This window comes from Magnolia sinica, chromosome 8, assembly GCF_029962835.1.
Source record: "Magnolia sinica isolate HGM2019 chromosome 8, MsV1, whole genome shotgun sequence".
Taxonomy (NCBI): domain Eukaryota; kingdom Viridiplantae; phylum Streptophyta; class Magnoliopsida; order Magnoliales; family Magnoliaceae; genus Magnolia; species Magnolia sinica.
In genome coordinates, this window is record NC_080580.1 from 71,123,384 (window position 1) to 71,143,905 (window position 20,522).

The 20,522-nt window shown below is 38.6% G+C and overlaps 1 protein-coding gene across 1 annotated transcript; it reads left to right on the forward strand.

Annotated features, from left to right (window-relative positions):
* Positions 1–2,065: 2,065 nt before the first annotated feature.
* LOC131253416 (protein VAPYRIN-like) lies at positions 2,066–16,841 on the forward strand. The gene is made up of 2 exons (XM_058254397.1): positions 2,066–3,253; positions 15,902–16,841. The coding sequence occupies exons 1-2, from the start codon at positions 2,204–2,206 to the stop codon at positions 16,352–16,354; spliced, it is 1,503 nt and encodes a 500-aa protein (XP_058110380.1). The 5' UTR covers positions 2,066–2,203; the 3' UTR covers positions 16,355–16,841.
* The last annotated feature ends 3,681 nt before the right edge of the window (positions 16,842–20,522 follow it).

Genomic DNA, 20,522 nt, shown 5'->3' on the forward strand with positions numbered 1-20,522 from the left:
AAAAAATCCAGTCAATATCGTGTTCAACGCAACGAAAGTTCTTAAATAGACGGTTAAGATCATGTTTTAGGTATAAGCCATCTGGAGCACGGCCTATCAGATGAGCGGTCCAGATCTCTTCCTAAGTAATGTTGTTTTCACATGCATCCGGTTAAAATGCGCATGATGCGCAGTGGGCAGCTTTATTTTAGAAGGCACGCTGGTTGTATCTGTATGGTTCAATAATTCCGAGGAGGGGTATAAATCATTTGGAAATGATTGATATGGACGGCTGCATCGGGAATAGGGTCACTTGGGAAACCAATGGATTGATCTGAACCGCCAGTTTTAAAAGTCTAATTACAACTTATACACAATCAGAAAATTGACACGTGTCATGTCAAAAATGAGATTTTGAGCGTGTCCAAACGGTTAAAATGGCAGGGCCTAGATGGGCTCCGACAGCTGTATGATTACAACTTTCCGTACGATGGTTTAAGACGGGCATGCCTTTGTTTTATTCATGATGCGTATCCATTTCCTGTTATTATTTTTACAGCATCAGCCAAAAAATGAAGTAACTCGAAATCTCAGGTGGACCACACCATGAGATACAATGGTGACTGATTGCCTGCCATTAAAATCTTCATTGGGCGGCTACAAAACTTTTGGATCAAGTTAAAATTTGTGTTTTCCCTTCGTTGAGATCTGTGTGACCTAATTAAAAGGTAGGATGACAAATAAACATTATAAGGGCCTGGAAAGTTAAATAATAGGCATTCAATCACCATTGTTTTTGTGGTGTGGTTTACCTGAGATTTGGAACTGCCTCATTTTTTAAAATCATGTACTACAATGAGCTGAAAAAAAATGGAGGACGTGATAGATAAGATAGATAAATACACCATAGTGGGCCCATAGAGCTTTTCCAGCACCGACTAGTGCAGCTCAGTAACGGAAGGGTTGGGCTTTAAGGTGGAAGTTAATTTTTTATTAGCAAGGCAGCTGGAGTGTTTTGATATTTTAATTTAGGTGCGTGGTTGCTCTTATTCATTCTTAGGACTCTCTAAGATAAGAAATAAGACTACACTTGTTTGATAAAATTAAAAAATTCACTTATTTTCTAAAAAAAACATTTTTCTTATAATGACCATGATTCATTGAATCATTGAATTATTCATGAAATCCACTGGCATATGACTCAAGCTAATTCACTGAATCTTGAGTGTTTTTTTTTTTTTTTAAACACAAATTCCCCGTCATCATGTATACTTGAACCTATGAATTCAGTGTTGAAACGCAAAACATTTATCAATGAGCTTAAATTCTTAGTTAAGTTAGAACTCAGGCTACCAAGAAAATTAGTATAGCCTAGCTACTTCAAGTATTCAGTTTAAGGGCTTGTTTGGATATAAGTAACTTTTTCTATGTAGTAGTAGATAAGTAACTTATTTCATATAAGTAAGTTTGGTTTATAATTAGTTATACGTAACTTTTTACTTAAAAGTACTTAATCACTTTGGTTAATTTTATTTTAGTTTTTCTACCTTTCCTTCTTCGTAAGTGTGGAAGAGAGGCATAGGAGAGATCAAAGAGAACTAAAGCTGATACTTATCAAACATAGTTATCTTAAGTAACTTAAGATCCAAACGCCCCCTTGGTGAAAAATATAGGGTACACATTTGGAAATGCCCTGTTGCAAGCATGGATAAAACAGTCGGCCAGCTCTTTTGATCCTAGTCGGAGCTGAAACGGCTAGATTTGCCTTAGTCAGGTGTGACTCGTGCTATCGAAGTGGATTGGGTGCTATCGAGTCCAAGTGGATCAGAAGCATCAGACCCATCCGAGCCTTGAAACCATGATTGCAAAATATTTTTCCTTTTGCCACACGAGTCCTCACACACACACACACACCCACACACCCACACCCACAATAGAAACAAAAAGAGAACCTCATCTATACTCCAAGAAACAAATATCCCAAACCAATGGCATTTCCCCCTGTCCCACTCATCCATCTATTACATCTCTCTCTCTCTCTCTCTCTCTCTCTCTCTCTCTCTCTCTCTCTCTCTCTCTCTCCCACTCATCCATCCATTACATCTCTCTCTTTCCCACTCATCCATCCATTACATCTCTCTCTCTCTCTCTCTCTCTCTCTCTCTCTCTCTCTCTCTCTCTCTCTCTCTCGTTGTGGTTGTGGTTGTTGTAATGTTGTAGTTGAATGGAGAAGCTTGTGGAGGCATCAGAGCAAGAGGTATGCATAGACTTCAAACTGGGGTGCAAATGCCGTGCAAACATCACCCTCAAATCCATCCACCCAACATCGCCTGTGGCCTTTAAAGTCCAAACATCCTCTCCTCACAAGTTCCTAGTCAACCCCCCCAATGGCCTCATCCAACCCTTATCATCCACTTCCTTCCAGGTTATACTCAAGCCTCAAACCCATCTCCCATCTTCCTTCCCTCGATCACCCTCCGATCGCTTCCTCATCAAAACAGCGTTGGCCCACGACCTCAACACGCCAGATGGCAATTCAATCAACATGTGGTTCTCCTCTTGTGTCCATGTGACCCATGACTTAAAACTAAAGGTGCTCTACATGGGTCCCTACCTACTCCGCCATGCGGTCGCTGGAGGTGATATTGATGCCATTAAGCAGATCATCAAGCGGCAGAAGTCCATCGTGGCCCAGCTACCGTCCCACGAAGCAATGTCCCTCCTCGAAGCCGCGTCCGCTTCCGGTAATGTTAATGTGCTCAATTTGCTACTTGAAGCCGGATTGCAGATCGAGGTTCATCATGCCGAAGTGCCTAATCAAGTTAGTGGTGCGAATCCAGACGCAGAATCCGAATCGGAGCCTAAACTGAAATCGAAGACACCACAATTGGTTAATGAAGAGGAAGTGGCATTGATGGAATCAAAGGGATGGACGCCAATCCATATGGCCTCGGCCTTCGATAGATATGATGTGCTCGTGACATTGATAGGTGATGGAAGAAGAGATCAACCATTAGATTGCAGAGACAAAGACGGACGGACCGCGCTACATGTGGCCACTAGTAGGGGCCATACACGGTGCGTAAGGCTATTGATCGAAGCGGGTGCGGACAAGAACGCTAAGAGCAATGATGGACGGACTGCATTGTTCAGAGCGGCGGCCAGCGGCGATCTTGAGATGGTAACATTGCTTCTGGATGCTGGAGCTGACCCAAGTATCACCACCTCCGTTCATGGCCGTGGGCCTCTTGATGTGGCCCGAGATAAGGGACATGTAAGTATACCAACATGCCATAGTTGCTTGACTCGCTTCACTTGCTAGTTAGCTGAGCTCGACTCAGTGACTCGGACTCAGTCATTTCTGTTTGTTTAGGGACGTTAACGAGCTGGACCCAAGCTGCAGAATATCAAAATTTTGAATAGGCCCTGACCAGAAATTCAAAATCTGGTCCGAGCCATCCAAGGCCTTGCTCGCTGACGGTCCTAAATTTCCATGAACATATACTGGATATACACTTTCCATTCCAAAAAGAGATGGTGGTGTATACACTTTCTATCCCAAAAAGAGATAGTGGCGTATACACTGATATATAGCTGCCAAAATGGGCCGGTCTGGCCCACCTCGATCCAAACCAGCCTGCTTTCGGTGGCTTTGGGTGGACGCGGATTTCCTGCGAAAGCCTTTCGCAGGAAGTTCCTGCACTGGGAACCCAGGTGGGGCCCACCATGATGTTTGTATGGAATCCACCCTGTCCATCGGTTTTGTGAGCTCATTTTAGGCTATGAGAGTAAAATTGAGCTCACAAAACCGTTGGATCCACGACTCAAGTGGGACGTACTAAAGGAAAACCGTTGAAACCTCCCTGGGTTCTACAGTGATTTTTACATGCCATCCATACCGTTAATAACGTCATTCATACTGGGATGAACTGAAAAAACAAATATTAGAATGAATCAAAACTTTTGTGGCCCACGAATGATTCAACTGTCGAAATTCAATTCTCACATTTTCGGCCCAATTGAGAATTATGTACGGTTCATTTTTGTTCTCATGTTCTAAAATGAACTCACAAAATGGATGGACGGAGAAGATTTCCTAAAATCATCACGGTGGGCTTCACCTGGGTTCCCAGCGCAGGAACTTCATGCGAAAGGCTTTAGCAGGAAATCCGCGTCCGCTTTGGGTTGAGGTAAAAGGCGTATTAAATGGTCCTGAATGAATTTTGAGGTCCAGTAAGTATGGGAGAATGATTGGGTTGAATATGCATTAAGGAAAGAAAAGAAGCTCATTTCAGCCTAGCTTTTTCTATAACTATGGCACGTTGTAAGGTGGGCCTCACTGTTTGTAAGGTGGGCCCACACCTCCCTCCGGACGCATATTTTAATTCATGGGGTGGGCATGGACAAGCCACATCATGGCCCAGCCTGGTCCATTTTACACACCCTTACCTATTAAACACTTTGTCTTGGTGCACACACCATGCATGTTTGAGGAAGACCTATACGGTCATTTCCAAGGAAGGCCTCTAATCAATCAATGGCTATGATCCCCCAAGATGTGTAATTTATACTTTGATGTGAATGATTGATTGATAACTAAGATAAGTGTGATTATTTTCAGGCTGGTTTCGACGCCAGAGATGAAATCCAGATTTTAAAAATTCATCAATTTGGTGGGCCCTCAAGGCCCGCATTTTATACGACAGAACGAAACAAATTGCGAGATTTTGATGTCCAAAAGGAGCCAAGCTACAAGTGATAAAATGGTGGCCCACTGGTCACACGCTAAAGTTCATCCATGGGAGGCTGTGGGTCCGTGTGAAAGTGGGCCCATCCAGCCCACCTTTAGGCCACTTTTGGTTGGGCTTGGTCCGAGGCTAAAGATCTGTCCCAATAAATACTTGTACTTGTACCTAAATATTTACTTTGTTTTAAATGCTTGACATTTTCTTAAATATTACTTAATTAATTTATTAAGTTTCGATTCGCTTCTAATAAAGACTCGTTTGAGTCTTCGAAAACGCCCAACCCATCTGATGTCAAATTGAGTTGAATTTTAGAGTTTCTTAACTATGCTCGCCACAACCTAATAAATCAATAAGCAAAACTTTAATTTTCAATATATATGTATATAATAGGATAGTGAAAATTAAAAAAATCATCATAATTTTGTGATATTTTAGGTTACGTTTGGTTGTACCAAATATCATGAAATTGCATGATAATTCATAATTAGTAAGAGTAATTTGTTGAAAAGTACCGTGAAATGTCATGAGATTAGATTAGGTGAAATAGGTGCAACCAAACGCGACTTTCGTGATAGAACATGAGAAACCATAGCAATCTTTGTCGTGGTGGCGGTCAAATGTAGATTAATATAAGTGTGAAATAATTCCAAGAATCTACTAAGTCAAAATTCATATTGCTCAACACAATTTTAAATCCCGTGATATTGAAAATCTAGGCTTTTATATATAAGTAAAAGAAAACAAAATCTAGGATGCTACTTACTATATAATAAAGGTGGAATAAATGTGGAGGGAATCTTAACACGCATTTAAAATGGGATTTTGAAATTTCACACTTTGAAATGCTTTCAAGAGCCCCCCAATCCAATTGTCTTTGGAGCATACTTCGATATTCTAGCATAGTGTGATAGATGATAGTTAGGTAGTTATCAATTACGGAGAAATTAAATACTTGACATGACAATTAATAATAAAAGTAAAAAATATTAACATAGTGGATGCATGGATAAATAAGAAGATTACCATCTTTGCGTAACCTTTGAATCTATAAGAAGAAGAGAAAAATCTCTAAAAATAAGAAATAAAATTGATATTACTGATAAAATATTTGTTTATAAACCCCTTTTTATATGACTTACATAAATTCTAAACCCTAAAAATTCTTGACTTTTCTAATATACTAATTTTCCAAACTAATAAATTTATTTAAAAAAATATTAAACACCTTCTAAATGTTTTAATAGATGTCTTAAATCAAGTCTATTACTAGGTCTATCAATGCCATCGATAGTCTGTTCGATATCACCTTCGATGGCATCGAATAGTTCTCGTTCGCATCGATGTTTTCTGGATTTTCTTCAGTTGGTTGCTGGACTAACTGGGCATTGGACCGAGTCGGATCGGATTGGGTCCAATTCGATTCGGTTCGAAATCTACATGGGTGGATCTGAATTCGATCTGATCCGGGACATCTGACTTGAACCGATCTAATGCACGGTTGGCTTAACCCAAACCGAGTCCGACTCGATTAGGGAAACTAAGTCGGATTGGGTTGGGTCTATGGGTCAAACTATGAGGTATGTGTTATATCCAAACCGTCCATCCATTTGGAGAGTTAGTCTTAAGGCTTGAGCAAAAAAATAAGACAAATATAAAGATCAGTTGGACCACACTGCAAAAAACAGTGGGAGATTGAACGTTTACCATTGAAACCCTTCTGGAGATCACGGAAGTTTCAGATTAATATGAAATTTGTTTTTCCTCTTCATTCATGTATTTTTAACCTTATTAAAAGATTAGGCGCAAAATAAACGTTATGGTGGGCCCTACGAATTTTTTAACAGTGAAAATCATTATCCTGATTGCTATTTTCTGTGTGGTCCATTTGAGCATTAGATATGATTCGTTTTTTTTTTCAAGTGCTTTAAAATGATTACGAAAAATGGATAAACGGTATGGATATAATAAATACTTCATTGTAGCGCCCATGTAATTTTGATATCATTTGAGCCATTCGTACAACTCGGAGGTCGATGCGCGTCTCTGCTCGTCCTTGCACGACACGTATCTACACCAGCTGTAAAAGCTGCTGTGTTGACGGGACGGAGATTTCATGCGAAAGCCTTCCATAAGTTCTTGTGCTGGCATTCATGGTGGGGCCCATCTTGATGTTTGTCATTAATCCACCTTGTTCATCTGTTTTCTAAGATCATTTTAGGACATTCTACAGAAAATTAGATGGATAAAAAACTCGAGTGGGCCGCACAAGAGGAAACAGTTGTGATTTAGTCACCACCGTTGAAACATTTTTAAGGCCACAAAAGTTTCTTATCATGTTAATTTTTTTTTTGTTTTTTCACTTCATCCCAGTGGGAATGACCTTATAAATTGTTTGGATGGCATATAAAAATCAAAGTGGAGCTCAGGAAGGTTTCAACGGTAGAAAACTCTTTCCCTAATTTTCCCTCTCATATGGTTCACTTTAGTTTTGAATCCATATCATTTTTTGTCTAATGACCTAAAATGATCTTGGAAAACGGATGGACGAAATGGATTTATCACAAACATCACGGTGGACCCCACCCAGCATCCCAGTGCAGGAACTTCCTGCAAAAGCCTTTTGCAGTAATTTTGCGTCTGTGTTGACGTGCTGTGCACGAAAGTGCATTGCGTGTGTCAGTGGGAAACAGATTGGCTACTCCCCCTGACACCAGTCAATGGCATTGGTTGGTGGTTGGTGCTCCATGGGCCCTACCATGATGTCTGTGTTTCATCCATGCCGTCCATCTATTTTTACAGATCATTTTACGGTATGAGACCAAAAATGAGGTATATCTCAATCTTAAGTGGACCAGATTACAGGAAATAGTGTTGAATGAGCGTCGACCATTAAAAAGCATTTTGGGGCCATAAAAGTTTTGGATCAAGTTAATTTTTAGTTTTTTCCCTTCATCTAGGCCTGTATGACCTAATCAACATATTGGATGTCAAATAAACACTACAGAGGGCCTTAGGAGGATTTTAATGATGGATATCCAATCACTATTGTTTTCATGTGGTCTAGTCCATCTGAGATTTATATACCTCCCATTTTTGAGATCAAGACATAAAATGATCTTTAAAATTGATGAACGGAATGGATGAAACACATACATTATGGTGGGGCCCACAGAGCATCGACCACCAACCACGGGGCTGGTGTCAAGGGGAGTAGCCAATTCGTTTCCGTGTCAGTGGGCTCTTATTGTATTGAGTAAACTATGTTGGGGCCCACCATGAATGCATGTGATTTATCCACGCCGTCCATTTGTTTTTCCAGATCATTTTAGTGGTTGAACCCAAAATTGATGTATACTCAAAGCTCAAGTGGACCATACCACAGGAAAAAAGTAGAAGCATTGATTTTCACCATTGAAAAATTTATAAGGCCCCAGTGATGTTTATTTGTCATCCAACCTGTTCATAAGATAAATATACGTGATAAATATTTATGAGAATTCTCCGGATCGGATCGGATCCATTCGGTTCGAATTGGTCTGGATCGATTACGATCTGAACTTGATTCGATGAACGGTCAAATTTGACTGATCCAACTCGAATTGCACCGATCTAGGCCTTCAGTTCGGTTCGGATTGGGTCGGATCAGGTCGGGTCGGATTGGATCGGATCCACCGGATCGGGTCAGAAATGCCCAGCTCTAGTTGTTGAATTAACTGGGCATTTTTTCAATGCAATCGATGAGTGTTCGATGCTATCGAGAATTTTTAGAAAATCATGTTTTGTCTCTAGACGGTTAAGGTGTTAGTTTGATGCCATCGATAGGGCTTCGATGCCATCAATAGATTCTGTGCAGATTTTTCACAAAACTGCGAAATTGCGGGATTTGTTTCCGATTTCGTCTGGGATTCTTTCCAAAGCTATATATATGGGTGTAAATGTGATTGGGAGGTATTCTAAGGGTTTCTAAATTGTCTTACAGTTTCAAAGTGTGTAGCAAGGGTGAGATTCGAGGTTGTTCGAATCGGGTAGGCTCTTTCTCTTTATAATTTCTACTTTCATAGTGATCATTTGTCGTTTTGTGCCGTAGTTTTTTCCTGAAAAATTTTTCTACATTAAATCGTTGTGTTCTCTTTTTGTTTGTTTGGTGCTCTAAATTCATATCCTATACTCTTCTCTGTGTGCTTCTGCGGTCCCCCAACAAGTGGTATCCTAGTTAACATTGGGGCACATACTTGAATATGAAGGATTAATATCAATGAGAAACATTAAGTATAATATTGAGAAGCACTCAAGCAAAAATAAATTTGAGTTATGAAAGCTTAAGATGATTAGTCTATTAACTAAGCAAGGCGAAGATGGTGCTCTTGAGGAGCGACAACCGTCTATAAGTGATGATGATTGGAATACTTTCTATCTGATTATGTCTTACGGATGAGGTTCTCTACAACGTTTTGAGGGAGAAAACCGTAACAAGTTTATGAGAGAAGTTAGAAGATGTTTATGAGAAAAAATTCATTGAGAATCACCTACACTTGAAGCTGTAGTTGTTCAACTTCAGGATGGTAGGGGGTGGAGATGTGGAGGCCCACATTAGTAGTTTTAATAAGTTGATTTGTAAGTTGCTAGACATGGAGAAAGTGGTCAAAGATGAAGATTAGGCATGTCTGTTGTTGAATTCTCTTCCTGCATCATATGAGTCATTCAGGGACTCATTGTGCACCGGTAATAAGTCCCTAAGTGTAGACATCGTTATCTCATCCCTTTAGGGAAAAGCTATGAGAAAAATAAATGGCAGTGTAAAGACCTTTTCTGATGCACTACTTACGAGAGGCAAGAATATTAAGCGAGATATAGGATCTTCAAGGATGAGATCTAAATCCAAGGGCAAGGGCAAGGGCAAAGGCAAGTTAAAGTGCTGGAACTGTGGGATAACTAAACACATGAAGAAGGATTATAAAAATTCTAAAGCGAAGAAAGAAAACTCAGAGGCTTCTTTTAAGGAGGCCAATATTGTCACATCTGATGAAGAGATAATCACAAGTGATGTGTTGTCAATGTCTATGATCAGACACTTGTATGATGATCGTAAAGACGAGTGGATCCTTGACACAGGGGCGTCATATCACATGACTCCTCATCGAAGTTAGTTCACTAGTTACAGAGAGTGTGATGGTGGACATGTGTTTATGAAAAATGATAATGCCTATAACGTTGTGGTTACTGGTACAGTGCGCATTAAGATATTTGATAGGATAGAGCATACTTTGACTGATGTCAGGCACGTTCTTGATATGAAGAAAATTTCAATTTCTCTTGGTGCACTTAGGGCTATAGGGTACAAGTTCACCGGTGTTGATGGTATCCTTAAACAAAGGGGGCACTCATGGTTATGAGAGCACAAAGGCACAGAAACCTTTACAGGTTGATTAGAAGCACTTCAATAGGTGGAGCGGCAGAGACTGTTGTGGATTCCATGTCTGCACATATGTGGCATGCTCATCTGGGCCACCTGTGCGAGCGGGACATGAAGTTACTTTCTAATTGATGTTTGATTTCAGCTTTTAAGAATTCTAATTTAGATATATGCGATCATTGTATATATGGTAAACAATCTAGATTATGTTTTAAATCTGAAAAACAAGTATTTAAGTGAGTGCTTGATTATGTGCACTCTGACGTGTGGGGGCCGTCGCCAGAAGTTTCCATTGGAGGGTCGTCATACCTTGTCTCATTCATTGACGACTACTCCCGAAAAGTTTAGGTTTACTTCATGAAACGTAAATCCGAAGTTTTCACCATATTCAGACAATGGAAGGCCATGATGAAAAAATAGTTAGGGTGAAAAATAAAAGTTTTAAAGATTGACAATAGTGGAGAATTTACTTCCATTGAGTTTAATGAATATTGCAAAGATGAAAAGATCATTAGGCACAACATAGTGAACCACACCCCCGAATAAAATGGTGTAGTTGAGCGATGAATCAGACTCTTTTAGAGAAGACCCGATGTATGTTAAGTAATGCTGGGTTGGGCAAGGACCTATGGATTGAGGCTGTTAACATGGCTTGCTCTTTGGTGAACCGGTCTCCATCTACAACAATTAATTATAAGATCTCAGAGGAAGTATAAAATGGTCATAAGATAGACTACTCAGATTTGCATATATTTGGTTGCGAGGCTTACTCTCATGTACTGTTAGTTGAGAGAGATACGCTAGAGCATAGAGCCAAAAAGTACATCTTTGTTGGTCATGATATCCGTGTGAAAGGTTACATGTTGTTCGATAAGGTCACACGCAAGGTCATCACTAGTTATGACGTCAGATCGATGAAAGCTTCCCATTTCGCAAGAATGATGAAGAGGAGAAAGATGAACTAGAAAGTTTGATCGTAGACGTCCAATTGACACAAATGATACTCAGGCAGAGACAGATGTGCAGACAGAGGTACAAGAGCATGTAGAACAACCAGTTGTTAGAAGAAACCCACTGCGTGATCGCAGGTTACCGGCAAAATATAAGGACGACTCTAATATCGCATATGCCCTTATTACAGATGAGGGGACCCGTTTACTATTCAGGAGGCTCTTGATGAGCCTGATGTAGAAAAGTGAAAGACAGCTATGGATGATTAGATGGATTCGTTACACAAAAACAACACATGGGAGCTGGTGGAGATTCCAGTGGACTGAAAAGTGATCGGATGAAAGTGGTTATTTAAAAGGAAACATGATAGATACAAAGCAAGGCTAATAGCGAAGGATTATGCTTAAAGAGAAGGAATCGACTTCACAAAGATACTCATGCCATTGGTCAAGCAAGTGTCTATTAGATTCGTATCGTCGTTGGTTGCCCAATACGATCTCGAGCTAGAATAGATGGATGTCAAAACTACATTCCTGCACGGGGAGTTAGAAGAGCAGTTTTACATGAAACAACCAGAGGGCCACGAAATTAAAGGGGCGAAGAACATAGTTTGCAGGTTAATGAGGTTGTTGTATGGCCTGAAATAGTCGCCAAGGCAGTGGTATAAAAAATTTGATTCTATCATGTTGAGTTAGAAATTTACCAGGAGTGAATACGATCATTGTGTCTATTATAAGACACCGAGTGATGAAAAATTCATCATCTTATTATTGTATATTGATGATATATTGATCGCCATTCATGATATGTCTGAAATTGAAATACTGAAGACTTGGTTATCAGTGACATTCGAGATGAAAGATTTAGGGACTGCAAAGAGGGTTCTTAGCATAAATATTCATAGAGACAAGAAGAGGAGTAAGATCTGGTTATCTTAGACAGAATATCTTGAGAAGGTGTTGATCAAGTATGGGATGGACCAGGCAAAGCCGGTGAGCATTCCTTACGCGGCTCACTTCAAGCTTTTCTTAGATCAATGTCCCAAAACAGATAAAGAAAAGCAAGATATGTGTCATGTGCCTTATTCGAATGTGCTTGACAGTTTAATGTATGTCATCGTCTGTACGAGACTAGATATTTCACATTCAGTCGATGTTGTAAGCAGATACATGTTAAACCTCGACAAGCAACATTGGAAAGCGGTGAAATGGCTATTTCGATGTATACAAGACTATGTCTTAACTTTTAAGAAGACAGGAGAAAAGTTGGTTGGATATGTGGATTTTGACTACATAGGTAGTGTGGATTTTAGAAAGTCGACTTCAGGTTACTCCTTTGTACTAGTGGGCGGAGAAATAAGTTGGATGTTGAAGCTTCAGTCTATGGTAGCTCTTTCCACAACAGAAGGAGAGTATATGGCAGTGACAGAAACGTTTAAGGAAGGTGTTTGGTTAAGAGGCATGATAAATCAATTGGGGCTTCAGCAGGAGGCCGTGCCGGTTAACTGTGATAGCAAGATCACTATCAATTTGGTTAAAAATTTTATTTATCACTCATGTACTAAACACATTGATGTTCATCACCACTTTATTTGATAGGTACTTGAGGAAGGAAGGGTAACTCTGGAGAATATTCATACAAGCGTGAATCCGGCGAACATGCTCACCAAGGTGGTTCTTACAGAAAAGTTCTGTGCGACTTCTTTAGGCTTGGTGATGGCATAAAAGGAACATGAAGTGTGCACAAGAAGCGTTGATGAAACTATAATGTAAAAAAAATAAGAGAAGAGGACAAGAAGCTACATGTTTGATGATTGAAGACATGGTGAAGATTATTATAATAGATTTCTTAAATCAAGTCTGTTACTGGGTCTGTCGATGCCATCGATAGTTTGTTTGATGTCTCCTTCGATAGAATTGAACAGTTTTCGATCCCATCGATGTCTTCTGGATTTTCTTTAGTTGTTTGCTGGACTAACTGGACACTTTTTGATGTCATTGATGAATGTTCAATGCCATTGAGAATTTCTGAAAAATTATGTTGTCTCTAGACAGTTGAGGTGTTAGTTCGATGACATCAATGTATTCTGCACAAATTTTTTGCGAAAGCTCAAAATTGCAGGATATGTTTCCGATTTTGTTTGGGATTCTTTCCAAAGCTATAATATTGGGTGTAAACGGAATTGGGAGGTATTCTAAAGGTTTCTAAATTGTCCCGGGGTTTCAAAGGGTGTAGCAATGGTGAAATTTGAGGTTGTTTGAATCGGGTAAGCTTTTTCTCTTTGTAATTTCATAGTGATCATCTGTTATTTTGTGCTATGATTTTTTCTTGAAAAAGTTTTTCCATGTTAAATCATTGTGTTCTCTTTGTGTTTGCTTTGTGCTATTGAATTCTTATCTTAGATTTTTCTTTGTATGCTTCTATGGTCCCCCAACACTAAACATAAATTCGCTCTATGATATAAATAAGTACTTTAAGTTTTTCTATGATTCTCTAAATCCTAAAATACACTAAAATAGTAAAAACCATAACTTACCAAAAATAATAAATTTTAATGGATAAAATTAAAATTAATCTCCAGAATAATCTTATTTTAAAAAATTGTTTAAGGGGTCAATGGCCTTTGACATTAGATGAGAGGTAGAGCTCCTCGATAGCTCTCCAATCTAAGTCATACACACAAAATGGATACTTGATCATTGATCGCAAATTTATGGATGTTGGAAGCATTACACTTTGCGCCCCCCCCCCCCCCTTTTTTTTCTCATCTTGGTCCATATAGTTTAATTTCTCCCAATTTTTGGCCATCTGTACAATTTCCTTGACTTGTCCAACATCAGATTCCTCCATTTGAAAATTTAAACTCATTCTTGAGTTCAAAATAGTTGTAACTCAACATAATGACCTACCTTTATAGGTTATTTTCTATGTATCCGGTAGCAACTTATAGTGAAGGTCTTGACTTCCACCTCTTCTCTAACAATGAATTTGCGATTGGTCATTCTCGAGTAACGTTGATTGGCCACATTGTTATTGCTATCACTATTGGCCTTTGATACATACACTTTTATTGTCACAAGGAAGGTAGAAATGTGTTGAACTTCTTGGTGATTATTGTGAAAGTGTTTCTTTTACGATTGATGCATCTATAACCATTGACTCATTAATCATTTTTGTTGGTCCATTTATTGAAACTGATGTTTTGACTTAATTAAAACATTTTTTAGATAAACTCTCAATCCATGGATACATTAAGGAATCCAATGGTGGATTTCTCTTGGTGTGATAGCATATGTTGATGTACGCCTAGAGCAGTTGATTCATACGTGGAACCATCAAGTAATTTGACAATGGATACTTGACAATGGATTCCTAAAGAGGCACTCCATCTACATAGGTCAACTTTCCATCTTCGTTCGCAAAAAAAGCAAATTTTCATCCGCATAGTCTACTCTTCTTCTTTCTCATTATTTTCATATCTCTCTCTCTCTCTTTCTTTTGAATATATATATATATATATATATATATATATTTGGTTAGCTAAGATGTTTTTGGTTCTCTCAGTTAACATCGCCTCCATAGGGTTGTGACATATGGCTTGGTATGGTTGCTTTGCCACAAACTAACTAACCGTGGGCTCTTTTAACATCCATGGGTGGTGGTTTGTTGCCATAAATATGTTTGATATCTATTACATCAATCAATTAATCAATAATACCATCTATTACATTGATCATAATTTATATATATATATATATATATATATATATATATATATATTTTAATTTATTATTATTATTATTATTATTTTTTTATTATTATGAAAAAGCTTGGAACATTGCCTTAATCATTACCTGATTACCATGTGAAGGATCATTATTGCCCAATCTATTACTGCAATCAATCAACTTGAGACAATATTTAATACTAAATAATGTAGCGGGGGCGTGGCTAAAAAAGGAATCACCGTCTTCTTCTCAAGCATAACCCTTAAATCCGCGGGAAGAGAAATATCTAGAGAGGAGAGATAAAATTGATATATGGATGAAAAGTCTATTTCTAAAGTCCTTTTATATGACTTATGCAAGTCTTAATCCTTAAAATAATAAACTTTTGCTGAATATTAAATTATTTATAAATTAACTCAAACTCTTTATCATTACTCAAAATAAGTACTTTAAGCTATTCTACAACTCTCCAAGCTTTAAAAAAATAAAAATAAAAATAAAAATAAATCCAAAATAGTAAAGTCCATGACTTACCATAAATAATAAATTTTAACTTAAAATTAAAAATTAACCTCTAAAACATTTTTTTTTTTTTTCGAAAAACTAAATAGAGGTTGAGAGCCTTTGGGTAGGATGCGATAGCTTAAACATATTATATGTGTGAAACGGAAGTTATGGTTGTTGGTAGTAATAATGCAAAATTCTAAATACCCATTCCAAAATGCATGTTATGATCTCCTCATATGTTGGGGTGCACATAACCCCAAATTCACTCTGATCTGATGATCACAACCATCCAATGAAAGACTTCCAAGACCTCAAATGGATGGTTGTGATAGAATAATTAGAACATGATGATTGTGAGGCCATTTTCAATCCGAAGTGGCACCTCATTAATTAAGTGGCCCACCACCAATGCAGGTGGCCCACATGGACCCCAAAGAGCAATTTGTACACTTTCTCACTCCCACTGGCTAGGACTAGAAACTCAGTAAACATAGACTAAGTCACTAAAATCAGTGACTCAGTCTGCATTTTCCATCTTCTCTTCTCATGCACATAAAAATTTCACTTGAATGCAGAAAGACGTCGCCAAGATTCTTGAACAAGGAGAATTGGTGCTAACGGCAGCGAGGCGAGGCGAACTCAAGCATTTGGAGTCGTTGTTGCAGAAAGGTGTGAGCATGAAGCACTGCGATCAATACGGTTTGACTGCTCTTCACTCGGCCGCCATCAAAGGACACGTCGACATTGTGGCCATGTTGATCGAGTTTGGAATGGATTTGGAGTTGCAGGATGCGGAGGGCCACACCCCATTGCATCTGGCCGTGGAGGGTGGCCATTCCACGATCGTTGAAGCGTTGATCGATCGCGGGGCCCACATCAATGCAAGGAGCAAGAGAGGTGCAACTCCTCTCTACATGGCCACATCCATGGGATATGATGGCATCTCACAAATGCTACTAAGTAGAGGTGCTGCCTCTTCATGTCTTCCATCTTCTTCTTCTTCCTTATCATCATCGTCCTTCACCTAGGACCCACCTCAAGGTCTATTGTATGATGAGGTGCATGAATTTGTACATGTGGGGGTCATGGTTATGTGATCTGAACCGCTAATCCTATGGGCCCTATGATGGATGGTGGCCCCATAGAAAATTTCCATATTGGATATGATCTTGACACTTGTATTAGTATAGCACCTATTAAGGCTATAATGGAGTGCTACTAATGGTTAGGATCTTCCAATGGAAACAGGGCATATCATCAGATGAACCGACCATGGCCCCCACATATTTAAGAGGTCCATCTGCATTTTTTTACCTGTGTAATTATTTTTCTTGCCTTTATCCATTAACTTATACAAATTTAATTTATGTATAAATGATAAAAACTTTGATACTCTGGTAGAGTGTAGTGGATGATACACAGGCACTTAGGATGTAATTAATTTAAAATAAACCGTCCAAATAATGGGTTCCAATTTCGACGGAACATGAAGACAAAATTAGACTTCTCTTGTTATCTTACCATCGGATTGGTGGTCATTTATTGGACGGTTAGAATGAAAAACATCTAATGGTCCTATTTTCGTAAACAAGTGTCCCTGAATCAACCACTCTTTAACCTTGTGAATGTGACTCAACGACTTTCGTTGGTTTAGCTTGAGTTATTGTAATACAATTTCTAGATGCATGCATATCAAGCGATATATGGAGACCGAGTATCATATCTCTATGTTAGTTAATATGGGCGAATATGAGCAGGAAATGAAGGGAAGGTTCCTAAAGACAAAGTTCAAATGACCTTTTTTTACCACATATTTCCCAACATTGGATAATTGCATTGTTCAATTGGTGTCCAAAATTGTGGGTCTGAATCTCAAAAATGAGCCATTGAAATAGTGGAACTAGTGTAGATAGATTATAACCTAAAAAGATACACTAAAAAACCATGGCCCTATAAGGCTCATCTTTTTTTGTTTTTTTTTTTTTCCTAATGACGTTAAGTTGTCCCCTCTCCATTTTATGGTGAGACTAATTCCTACAAATGCACGCAATCATGGGCAAATCACGAGCATGGAATAATCCTGCGAAGGAAGTCCAGCTCGCATTTCAAGGGAGCAGGAAGCGGATTGCGTACTGAGTAACTCAGTACCCTTAGCGTACTGAGTAAACTGTGTGGGGTCCACTGTTATTTATTTATTTTATCCACTCTATTAATCCATGTTAACAGATAATTTTATGACTATATCCAAAAAATGAAGCAAATTAAAATCTCAAGTGGACCACACTACAGGAAACAGTTTGATTGAACCTCTACCATTGAATTTTTTTTTGGAGGCCAAAGAAGTTTTGGATCAAGCTGATGTTCGTGGTTTCTCTTCATCCATGTCTTTTTGATCTTATGAACAGGTTGGATGACAAATAAAAATTAATTTGGACCCTAGGAAGGTCTCAACGGTGGAAATCATTATTCCACACTGTTTCCTGTGTAATGGTCCACTTGAGCTTTTGATTCACTTCAGTTTTGGTATCAACCGTTGAAATTATCAGTAAAAATGGATGGATGGTGTGGATAAACTGTACACATTAACAGTGGCCCCAACTGAGTTTACTCAGTACGATAAAAGCGTACTGAGTAACTCAGTACGCAATCCGATTCCAAGGGAGCAAACCCACGATGCTTGCAATTCGCGCAAGGACCATCAAAATAAAAAGCAGTAAATAGTATAATTATAATAAAATACCCACTAATCAAAGGTAAGGATGATCTTATAATGCCTGGACAAGGTAGAAAAATGGAAGGCTATCAGTGAGAGTAGGGTTCCACGTAAGATTTTTACTCGTCGTCGTATGCCCAGCAGGTGGACCACACACGTTCGTGTGAATGGATGGTTAAAAAGGCTTGACAAAAGCCTACATTCACAGGCATGCATGGATCCATCTAATGATTGAACTGGTCTGGTTTTGTGCAGTGGCATATTGACTTTGGGCTGACATGATGAAATGCCTGGAAAGGTGCAGACGGGTGATTGAATTCATGATACTCTCACAAGTAGCCTTTACAATGGAGGGAATGACATAAATGCTAACTGTGCTTTCTCCGAGCATCTTAGAACATGTGCCAAATCGGCACGTACATGTACGTACCCTATGTAGACCATTCATCAAACAATTCACATTGGTCCATTACTTGAGAGAGTACGTGCATGCATGCACGTGTAATGAGACCAGCTTGTGAACATTTTTGACTTTGCAAATAAATTTTCTAAGAAGAACTTTGAATGTTGGAAGGGCACAGGTAGACGCTTTGGATAAAGTCGCGGGTACGTATTTTGAGATTTTAAAACTATGACTATTGTTCATCATACAGTTTATATTTTACCTATAATAAACCTATAATGGTTTAGGTTTTACCCTAACAAAGCACTCAATTTTATGTGAGTAGCCAGTTTTCTTCTTTTTTATGTGTAGCTAGCTTATATCAACAATATTAATAAGGAGTCATGCAACAAAAGATGTAAGGTTCATCATGATGACGGTATAAAATTCATTTCGTACATCTATTGCATGACCTCATGTTAAAATGACAGTCAAAAAATGAAATAGATCTAAAACTAGGATGGACCACAACACCAGAAAAGACTGTAATGGGTTACCCCCACAAAAAAAATTCGCTCATCTCTTTGGGTAGCATATAGTTGCACTATTTTCTTTCGTGTATCTTTCATTTTTTTTTTTTCCTTGCCTACTTTTTCCACGTGCATTGCACATGCTAAATCTCTAATTTCTTTAATTAGAAGATCAATGAATGTATTAGGTTAATTATAAGAGAAATATAGGTGCACATATGATTTTTCCTTTGTATAATAAAGAGGAATGTTTGATTCAATGAGATTTTATGAAGTCCAAGGGATTTTTAGGTGGTGACAAGATGGGAGGAGGAATTAAATCAGGTGGATTTTTGGGATTTAGTTGGATATGTGTGTGTAGGGAAATGGTACTATAAGGTTGACCTCATGGGATCTTCCCATGAGGTGGTGTGTGGGCTCTACCCTTTTGTGTGTTGAACATCAACACCATGCATTTGATGGGTCCCTGCTAGGTTATGGGATATCCCAAAAATCAGTTGTACACGGAACTCAAGTGAGCCATACCATCTAAAACCATGTGATGACATGCTTAAAATATATAAAAGCACTTGTTGGGGCCACCTGAGTTTTTGATGCAGCTGAAACTTGGATTGACTCCTCATCCAAGTGGGAAACACACAATAGATAGGTTGGATTTGTGAACCACAGCTTAGTGGGCCCTATAAATGATTGTGAATATTTTAATGGGAGGATAACTCCTCTCAAATGTTGTATGTGGTGTGGCCCACCCAAGTCATGGATTGACTTGATTTTTAAGCCCGTAGTCCACCATGGAATGGTGCATCTGACTGATGGTGTAGATGTTCGACACACATTACGCTAGGCCCACACAGCTCGACCTCATGGGAACTTCCCATGAGGTCGACCGCATAGAACCATTTCCCTATATGTATGTATTTGTGTGCAAGTGTGTGTGTGGGGTTTTCTATATCAATGTATTTTTGTTAACATCTATTTAATTAAAACAATTTTTAATTAAACTTGGATCATTATTCTTCTTCATTTTACTATCCATTCAATTGCCACCGATGGGAATCATTAATTTAGTTTGATTGTTATTGGTGAATGATAACATCCCCACTTCTATGGAAATATTAACAATGTCTCCAAAGCTTTTAATTTCCATATGGGATAGCCAATCATTGATTTACACCATCTGTTCATATGTACGGTCAGGGCAGGCCATAATGCAAAACTTGCACTCATATATTTGATTAATAACATGAAAAATGAATAATCAAGATTGAAAAGGTAAACAAAATAGGTCCCACCATCATCTTAAAACATCTATTCAATGGTCCTCATTATGAATTGCTTATGACTACAAAGGAACACATTTGTTTATTGATGGCAACCATCTTATTTATTTCTCATAAGACATGATTGTATTAAAAGGGTTAGGATCATCTAATAAGTTGGACTTCTCATCATGTCTGGCCCCTAATGGTATAATGATTGGTCATACGACATGGCAATTAAAAGTCTCCATGACGGTGGGAACATTAGCATGCCGGATCCTTACACTTGCTCGAGTGGTAGACTCTCAGGAG

Coding starts and splice junctions, on each gene's coding strand:
- LOC131253416 (XM_058254397.1), top strand. CDS start 2,204: ATGGAGAAGCTTGTGGAGGCATCAGAGCAAGAGGTATGCATAGACTTC. Junction 3,254..15,901: donor TGGCCCGAGATAAGGGACAT/GTAAGTATACCA, acceptor ACTTGAATGCAG/AAAGACGTCGCCAAGATTCT.